Below are 10536 nucleotides of genomic sequence, written 5' to 3'. Positions count from 1 at the left end.
ATCGTTACAAAACTATATATTGACAATATAATGACATGCGCGATTATACAATATAAACCTCTATGCAATATACATACATATATTAAGTCACTTATATCAGAGCTTTTTTACACGAAATGATTCAAATTAGATTTCATCACTTTTAAAATGAGGAGACTAACGGTTTCCTTATCCATGAAAATCTCTTAGTAGAAGTATACAGTTGCATTATAATGACGGAACGGTTTTATTTTCAACGGTGCAAAAGATGTCACAGGAAATCCTGTTATTCAAAGCTAAGAAAATGGGTTAAAATGACTCATTAAATACTTAATTTGAAGCATCTTTTAATATTAAGATATCTTTAAAATAGCATTATACTTTTAAGATAATAGAACGCTTTCTTCAAATTTGCGATATAATTGTCTCATTTTCAACTCAATTGATCTAGAATCTATACAATATATTCGACGCAGTATCGACTATCTGCAAGCGAAATTTCAACTACGCTACCCGTTAGTTTTTACATTAATTTTAACATTAATTAAACACTAATCTTTTATTTATAGCAATTGCATGATTTTGTACTTAACATTATTATATAGTTATTTTGGGGGTTATTAATTTTTAAATTTTCGGAACTCGAATCTAAAATTTTGTCCAAAGATTTCGAAATTCGAAACTCTCAGACTTGAAGTGCTGATTTTATTTTGTAAGAAGAATTTTTTGTTTCAAGAATTGGAAACTCTTTCCAATAATAACTGGGGAGCGGATAAAGACACTCTTCTAGAAACATACAGAGCGTTAATTAGATCCAAACTAGATTACGGCTCTACGTTTATAACTCAGCCAAAAAAAATAATAGATCCAATCTCCCACACAGCTCTTAGACTAGCCACAGGTACATACCGAACATGCCCCATAAACAGCCTACTATTCGAAGCCAAAGAAATGGCACCAGAAGGAAGTTCCTAACTCTTAAATATGCATTAAAAGTCTCATTCCTACAACAACATCTTCTCCAATAGATACAAAGCTTTCTATATCAATAAATCCAAAATTTCCTCCCCTTTCTATATCAAACTTATCAAAATCCTTCAATCCATCACTTTCAAAATCCACCCCACCTGAACGTAAACCACCACAAATTCCTCCATGGACAATAGAAACATTTCCAATAAATACCAGTCTTGCCGAACTCCCCAAAAAACTCCTCAGTCCAACTGACCACAGGACTCGATTCCTAGAACTAAATAACAACTACTCCCAACACAGCAAGATTTACACTGATGGGTCAAAAACGCTGGAGCTAGATACGCCATTATCACAAAAAAAAGCCAAAAAAAAAAAACACAAAATCTTCCTTCTTCATCATCCATCTTCATAGCCATCTTATGCCATCCTGAAAGCCATTAAATATGCACACTCAAATAACGAAGCCCAGATCGTACACATACACTGACTCCTTGAACGTTACAAAATCCCTAAAGAAATCATATGATCAATAAAACCAACTAATATCCACCATCCAAGAACTAAACCACTAACTTAACACAAACGCCACAGTCATCTGAATTCCAGCTCATCAAGGAATAGAAGGAAATGAAAAAGCCGAAAGGAGCCACAGTTCCCTCACTTACTAACAATCGCAACCATCTTCCAATCCCCTGCGACGACCAAATAATCCATTGTGAAAAAATAACAAAAAATAAATGGAACAATACATGGAAAACAACTAAAAGCTCCCAACTACACAAAAGTATCCAAAACTTTCACCAGCAAACACCAAACTTTAACAACAGGAAAGAAGGAATAACTATCACACGCCTAAAAACCGGTCATACGAAGTTGCCACATGAACACAAAATCAAAAAAACTACACCACCCACCTGCAATACCATCCATTAACAATAACACACATACTGCACGAATGTTACACCACAGAAACCCAAAGACAGAAATACGGAATCAACGCAAACGTAAACCTGACTCCTCCGAATGACATACAAAGAGTATTAAAATATCTCAAAAACATAAACTACTACACATATATCTAATGGCACCGTCGTCGCTAATGACGTTGCTGTCGATACGACTTTAAAAAAAAATAGAAGAAGAAGAAGAAGAAGAAGATAAACTGAGATTAAGATATTTTTTTTCAATAATTAAAAACAATAAAATAACTTAATTAAACTAGAAATAAATTAAATTGAATAATTAGATATATTGATTTGTTATATTGATTATTGATATATTGATTCCTTAATTGAACATATTAGCTTGTTACGCAATGAATTATACTGAAAGTACGTATTCATAAACAACATTTGTCCTCCGACGAGTTATAATTGTTATAAACTAATAGTTCGAATTGGAACAGTGTGTAAGGAAAAAACACAATGGACAAGTTGTACTTATAAATGAGCCATTTACTTCAAAAATGGACCGGATGTGCAAACATCTAATTGAACTGTTTATTTTGAAAGTGACAAGTCATTTTATTTTTTTGTGAATCGAGATATTTAAAGGTTTTGCGTTTTAACGTGCCTAGAAAAATTGATGCTAATTTTCGTTCTTGATCCTCTGATTTACTTGTTATTTCGGATATAAATAATCTCGCACAGACAGTGACAAATCATCGTTTTTTCTTTACTGTAAAGTGACTTATGTCACTTTCAAAATAAACAGCTCAATTAGTTGTTTGCACATTCGGTCCATTTTTCAAAAATCTTCTCAAAACGAGAACTTGGATGAAAGAATTTCGTATCACATTTTTTCATATAGAATTTTTTTAGAAGAAATTTCATGAAAGAGACAAAGAGTGCCATGTTGAAGATGAACAACTGCTTGAATTATGAAATTTTTGATCAAACGTTACGAAAATTTGATTGAGTTGTGAAAATTTACTATAAAGTAGCTGAAGAATGACTGATTTTGTAAATAATCAAAATTGCTTATGAATTTCAGGAGGAATATATATCGGAAAATATAAAATGGACTCCGATAGAATATTTCAATAATGCGGTTGTTGTAGAGCTTTTGGAAGGTAAACGTCCACCAGGAATCTTTTTAATACTTGACGATGTATGTGCTACGCTTCACAGTGGAAGTACGGGTGCGGATGCAGACTTGCAAAAGGTAAAAAATAAATAAGTTTATGCATGCATACATTATACGTATGTTCTAATATACTAATTCGCAAACCGTTTTTACTCTGGCAGCATAATTCCTAATTTTATACAATAATCATTTTTAAAAAATTAAATCTTGCTGATAAATATTGATGCTATAAGCTTTTTATATATGTTTCAACACGCAACCTTTAACTTCCTCAAATTACAAGAAATATTTCTTTTTAAAGAAGACAAAAAACTTTGTTTGACAGATTAATTTATACCTATTATTAACATCAACTTTATAATATGTAATATGTAAATACATTTAATACATATGTATAATACATAATACAATAAATACATTTTTTCTGTATTTATAGTTAGTAAAGAGAGAATATAACATTATTTACCCTAAATATTTTTATTACAAATATGAAAATCATAAGAAGATTAAATTACTAGTAAGGTACTATAATACCATCTTTATCTTTATTAAAATAATTCTATTTTTCTTCTTCTCTTTATAATTTTTCATTACATTAATTCATTGAAATAGATAAATATTACGAAACTTGTTATGTAAATTTTAAATAAAGAATTTCATGTTATTATTTAATTATTTTGATTTTTGGCTATTCTAATTACGAAACAAGGAGAAGTACATATGCAATGATGTTTACGATAATATTACTAATTGAAAAATTGGTAACAATGAATCATAATATGAACAGAGATATCGGTTGAGAATTATATGACTTATTATAATATAAATATGGTATATCAAAATGACATTAACATAACATGTTTCATAATTTAATTTACAATAAATACTACCATCATGTTAATTAATTTTTTTTATATGTTATTCACAATTTTCACGTAATAATTACGTAATTTTCACTAATAATAATTAATAATCAGTATATTAATAATGTCATTAATAATATTAATTACAGAAACTTGGAGTTGCATCAAACAAACATGAACACTTTCAAAGCACACAAGACGGATTTGCTCTTGTACATTATGCCGGTGTTGTTTCTTATTCGGTTGATGGATTCTGTGATAAAAATCGCGATGTACTTTTCTTAGACCTCGTGGAACTAATGCAAACAAGCACTAAGTAAGTTTTATTGTTATCTTCTGTTATGCTCCTCCTACGTAAGCATAGATATTTCTTCATCTGGAGAATGAAAAACTTCCATTGTTCAATTTGTATATAAAATATGAAGTGTTCTAGAAATCGAGAAAGATAAAACATTGATAAGTTTAATAATATTCGTGTTTATTGCATAGTTACGTTTATTACATATATATTTGTGATTAAATGCAATGATCATCAGTGATATTGTTATAAAAGAGTTAAAACTAATGTGTATTGTTCAAGTGAATTGTATAAACACAATATTTAGGAGAATATATTATATTACTATTATATTATATACTATTATTCGAATATATTATACAATAGAATATAATTTTCATTTTTACTGGAATGAACATGAATTTGCAGTTCTTTGATCCAGAAACTCTATCCACCAGAATTTCAAGCGAATAAAACAAAAACGCTTAGATCCAGACCTACTACTGCTGGTAACAAGATCAGAAATCAAGCAAGTCAATTGATGAATCAATTGATGAAATGTACACCGCATTATATTAGGTGCATCAAACCAAATGAGACAAAGAAACCACGTGACTGGGATTCGGTTAGAGTAAAACATCAAGTATGTCTTCTTTGCATTAAAAAAGTATTTGCTTCTGTTTTTTGAGGATGTTTGATTTAACAATATCAAGATTCAAGGAATATTTACATACATATTGCTGTTAAAAAAAAGAAATCGAAATATTTATAGTAACCTTTTTATCTAAATTTTAAAAATTAATAATGAATTTTTAATTCTAGATTAATAATATTAATTCGATAATTATAAATATAATTTTATTTATATTTCAATATTCAGGATGTACCATGAAGGTGATTCTAAATGCAAAAGTAAATTGAAAATATAGAATAAAAATTTTTCATAGGATGCTTCGAAAATCAAGTTTGAATATTTCTTAAATATACTTGAATTAAATTAAGCAATTAAATTCTAGCAATTAATGGACAGAAGTGAATAATCGGCAGAAAATTATTTAAGAAGATTATATGGGGAAATAAAATGTAGAAGCATTTATAACATTTTTTCAGAAAGAAAGTGACTTCACTTTGTCATCTATTACACAATTTTACATAAAAACATTTTAGAATAAAATGACTGATACAGTTTAAAAGTAGAGACTACAAGTTTTAAAATGAGCCGAAGTTCATTATTGTACGATTTTTTTTTTTTTTTTACAAAATTAGAATAGTTTCAATACTTAATTTCCAAATATTAATGGAACATTTTCAAATAATACAAAGTACGTATAATTACATATTAGCAAATTAATGTTTTCATCTGTCATACGATTTAGGTAGAATATTTAGGATTAAAAGAAAATATTAGAGTACGTAGAGCTGGTTTTGCGTATAGAAGGCCATTCGCCAAATTTTTACAAAGATATGGAATTCTCACAAAAGAAACTTGGCCACGTTGGACCGGCAACGAAAAACAGGGAGTCGAGTGGATATTAGGAAGTCTTAATATTGATCGATCAAATTATCAGCTTGGAAAAACAAAATTATTCATAAAAGCTCCCGAAAGTGTAAGTTTCGATTTTTCTTAATTAATTTAATTATTAATTAGAAAAATTCAATAATTTTAATTATTATTTAATTATTTCTAAAAATATAACAGTTGTATTATAGTAATTTCTTTGTTGATGTTTGTAAAAAATAATACTGTCAATTGATTTTACTGTTGATTCATATATGGGTTGTCCCACCTGTAATCTTATCAAAGAGATCCATTGAATCCTTAAATTGATCAATAAGAAGTATTCAATCTCGCATAAAGATATAACTTATAAAATAATTAAATAATTATATACTAAAATTAGTATAGTACACTAGACTAGTTAGTTAATAGACTAATATAAAGTTAGTAAAAAATCTATCTAAAAGCTAATATAAAATTAATAAAAAGTCACAAAACATTTGCGTTATATTATATAATACATGCATTCAGGATATTCCACCTAAGTTTACTAAAAAATTTTATTAACGGAAGTTACAATCAGTACAGAGGAAATCACAATGGGTGTAATAATTTTTATATACATATATACATATTTCGGAGAAATCCTTCATCTATACAACTTCCACTTTTTTAAATTCTTTTCATTTATATTCTTTTTTAAATTTCTTTTCATCCATTAATCGATGCAACTTGATATTCTTTATTAAAAAGTATTAATCTATGTATGTCGAAAAATTGTTAATTTAGGACATATTTTAACTTTAATTATGTAAAATTTATCGTATGAATAAGGAGGAAAGATAGTGGCATCCTTTCATTCATAACTATCCTTGTTTTTCATACACAGATTTTACATAATTAAAATTAAAATACGTCCTAAACTAATAATTTTTCAACATACCAATCCATAAAAGGACATTTTGTTTAAAGAAGTGAAGATGACTTGAAATCTTTGAAGTTTCTCCAATTATAAAAAAATCATGCTGCCATATTATGATTCCCTCTGTACCGAATAACTTTCATTCGTTATAAAATTTTATTCGTTATTTCGTTATAAAATTTTTTATATCTTCAAAAACAATGGAGTTATTTGAGATGGTAAACTTAGATGGAACATTCTGCATGCATGTATTTATATAATGTGTGTGTTTTGTATTAACTTTTTATATTAATTTTATACTAGTCTAGTATATTACGTTATTAATTATACTAATATTTGAGTTATTATTTCATAAGCTATATCTTTGTACGAAATTGAAATATTTCTCATTGATTAATAGATTTTTAAATTTTTTGATGATGATAATCAACAAGATTTATCTATGCACAAAGTTATGGTTGTTAGTTTGTTTATAAAACATATGGAAATATTTCGTATTGACAACGTAATTATTGTAATAGCTGTTCACGTTAGAAGAAGCAAGAGATCGAAAATACAATATGTACGCTAGAGTAATTCAAAAAGCGTTCAAGAAATATTTTGCTCGAAAGAGGCAAGAACAAGAAAAGCAGGAAGCAGCTGATTTGTTGTTTGGCCGCAAAGAACGTAGACGAGCTAGTTTAAATAGACACTTCATAGGTGATTACATTGGATTAGAAGACAAACCTCAAATATTAAATTTAATCGGAAGGAGAGAAAAAGTTTTCTTCGCCGAAGTTGTGAAGAAATATGACAGAAGATTCAAGGTATTTATAAACATTACAAAAATTTGTAAAAATTATATAATATTTTTGACATATTGACACGTAAGAAATTAATGTTGCAGATCAGTAGAAAGGAGTTAATTCTAACTAACAAATATTTATATCTCATTGGTCGAGAGCAAATCAAAAAAGGCCCAGAGAAAGGAAAACTGGTAGAAGTAATAAAACGGAAATTATCATTTAGTCAAATTAGTTATGTGTCATTAAGTAAGCTTCAGGTAAGTAATTATATTTATCGTTACATCTGCTGTGTTATTTCAATTACTTTCATGATAATCATCATCATCACAATAAAGAAAAGATGGTATTGGTAAATTAAGTCTTTCATACAAGTTATCGTAGACTTTCTTTAATTACTTTTTTTTACGAAATGATTTAAATGATTATTTATAGAATAATAATCATACATAAAAATAATTCTTATAATTATCCAATTTAAAAATTATATCTTTGTTTACATTTCTTACTCGTAAACTATATTTATAAACTTTTTTATTGACTTACACAGAAACTATTTTATTTTATATCTTTCATACGTAATAAAGTATAAATTTAGTGTTACTACATTTTTCAGGAGTTTCAGTATTTTAAATAATGACTTTTATATTTATATCAATTTATATTTATAGATATTTATATATCAGATCATAGTAGATATATTTAATTTAAAAACTAACATTAATTTATTTAAATATAAATGTATTGTAAATTAAAAATTACTAAATTTTCAATTATTGATCTTTGTGTTTTAACAATAATCAAATAGCAATTAGACTCATTTTGCAAAATGATAGTCTCTATTTTCAATTTGTTAATTTCCCATAAAAATGTTTTTACATAAAAAAAAGAAAATTCTGCAAAATCAAACAATTCCATGAATTTTAGTAAATCTCATTCGTAACTCAGGTCATTATAGTCTCCTTTGCGTACATTATTATTTTATTGTTTAATACATTAAGACGAAATTACATGGTCGAGTGTTTGTATTTTAGGAAAATATACTTTTTTTACTTATTCTTACTGTATGTAGTTAGTGTATGAAAATATTTTCTTACTACATATTTTAGAAAATATAGAATTCTACTCTGTAATAATTGTATTTCTTATATGTTGTTGTTTTGTCTTATATCAATATTTTCTTAATACTAGAACTACCAAAGTGATCAATTTATAATTTTTGTTAGATATTTTATACATATAAAACAATATATTTTTAGAAATTGAACTATATAGAAGCTGGTATGCAAATAATTGTAAAGTTTTCCTATTTTTTATTTTAATTTTTCTAATGAAAATTTTAAAATTTTGCTTTAATCATCTATATTACTATAATTTATTCACATTTGATGATCATGAATCTTTGTTCCTTTACTTGTCGCTGTTTCTACTGATACTCATCATATGCAAAAATAGTTGATATTATAACATCACAGAACTCACATACGTTTCTTCATATTCATCAATTAATCATCTTGTATCTTATTGTTAGTCATCATACATTTTTATTATTTTGCATATTTATCGCATTCTTGCGAAGAAAGTGACAATTTAAAAAAAAAAAAAAACGCGATTATCAGATTATTCGTGAACAACAATCTGGATGAAGTCTAAATAGTACATCAAGGACGCATTAATGATTTTGTTTTGTAACATTGTGCGATCATTCTGAATTCTATGATCACTCTAAGCCGGCAAACGTCAAGCGAAAAAGTCTGGAACTGCTAGCGAGTTGCTCGCGATTTAATATAATTCCGTTCATAATCAATTTCTCGCTTTTTCTGAAAAATATACTTGTTCGAGTTGTGTCAATTTCTTCGTAAAGGTGCAACATGTGTAGTCGTATCGATTTTGATATTGCTGTTTCTATTAATATTACCATCAAATTGATTGTTTAATTATCAAATGATTATTACAGATTGTTTAATTATCAGATAATTATTTTTATCTATGAACATTTTATTACAGGATGGTTTTCTTATTATTCATGTAAAAGAAGATTATGATAGCTTACTAGAATTAATATTTAAAACAGAATTCTTAATTAATATTAGCAAACGATACGTCGAAGAAACCGGTCATATTCTAAACATAAAATTTAGTAACAAGTAAGACCTTTAATGCAACAAACGTCAAATAACAATGTAACAAATTGATTACCATATAATTATCTTGTTGTCCCTTTAATTTTTACAGTTTAGAATTTAAAGTTAAGAAGGAAGGATGGGGAAGTGGAGGTACAAGACAAATACATTTTATACAAATGGAATACGGCAATAAGGAAACTTTAAAGCCGAGTGGAAAAATTCTGAACGTTTGGATCGGACCAGGATTACCATGTACTACTAGTAAGTGATATCAAAAATAAAATTATTAGAATTTATAATAAAATTAGAGTGGAATTAGAATCATAAAAAAGTAGACAAGATTTCGAAATGTAGATATTTTTTCAATTAATTAAGTAGATATTTATCAATTTATCATCCGTATATGTAGTTTTTAATTAAAAAAGAAAACATTTAACAGTTGCAGCTGTCTCATGTCTAAATCTTACAATTAGAATAGGTCTGTCGAACTTCTTCCTTTCAGCAAGCCACACGAGTTTAGCACACAGATCCAAAAAGTTAAGGAACTTATATTTGAAATATGGATCGTAGAACTTTTTCGAAAAATGTTCTTATATTCCAATGAGAACAGATAAATAAATGTTCTTAAAAATAGAGGTTTCAGGCAGAATAAAACTTGTAAAATATAAAAATAAAAACTTTTCTGTCGGACGAACAGATAATTTGTTGATCAATATTAAAAAGTTCTCAATATTTGTAGTAAATACTATTCAATGATTATAAAAATGGACTTTTAATTAAAGTTGTTGCAAATAATGTTGTCGCATTCTACGCGTTGTTAATTTGAACATGACCAATAGAATTTGCTTCGTCGTGTTTGTCGATTAATTGAACGATAATATGACAATATCTATATGCAGTTTACTTGATTAAAATGAACAGATGTCTCGATTTTTCGGGATTTGTTCCTATTTTTGTTTCAATGTTCCGATGTTCCCAAGATGTATTTTCGAGACTATAACTATTATAGTAATGTCCCAGTTTTCAAAT

The 10536-nt window shown here is 27.3% G+C and overlaps 1 protein-coding gene across 3 annotated transcripts in view; it reads left to right on the top strand.

Moving 5' to 3' along the window:
• Positions 1-10536, top strand: part of LOC122536342 (unconventional myosin-Ie-like) — a 61906-nt gene that overhangs the window by 44797 nt on the left and 6573 nt on the right. For all 3 annotated transcript variants that reach the window (XM_043668650.1, XM_043668659.1, XM_043668668.1), the window contains 8 exons: positions 2947-3117; positions 4052-4218; positions 4609-4822; positions 5556-5786; positions 7121-7405; positions 7486-7641; positions 9389-9528; positions 9617-9768. In XM_043668650.1, the coding sequence (XP_043524585.1) occupies positions 2947-3117; positions 4052-4218; positions 4609-4822; positions 5556-5786; positions 7121-7405; positions 7486-7641; positions 9389-9528; positions 9617-9768 (1516 nt within the window). The remainder of the gene's footprint in view (positions 1-2946; positions 3118-4051; positions 4219-4608; positions 4823-5555; positions 5787-7120; positions 7406-7485; positions 7642-9388; positions 9529-9616; positions 9769-10536) is intronic.

Source organism: Frieseomelitta varia, unplaced genomic scaffold (genome assembly GCF_011392965.1).
Source record: "Frieseomelitta varia isolate USP_RPSP 00005682 unplaced genomic scaffold, Fvar_1.2 scaffold_154, whole genome shotgun sequence".
In the NCBI taxonomy this organism is placed as follows: domain Eukaryota; kingdom Metazoa; phylum Arthropoda; class Insecta; order Hymenoptera; family Apidae; genus Frieseomelitta; species Frieseomelitta varia.
This window is presented reverse-complemented; position numbering and strand designations above follow the sequence as displayed.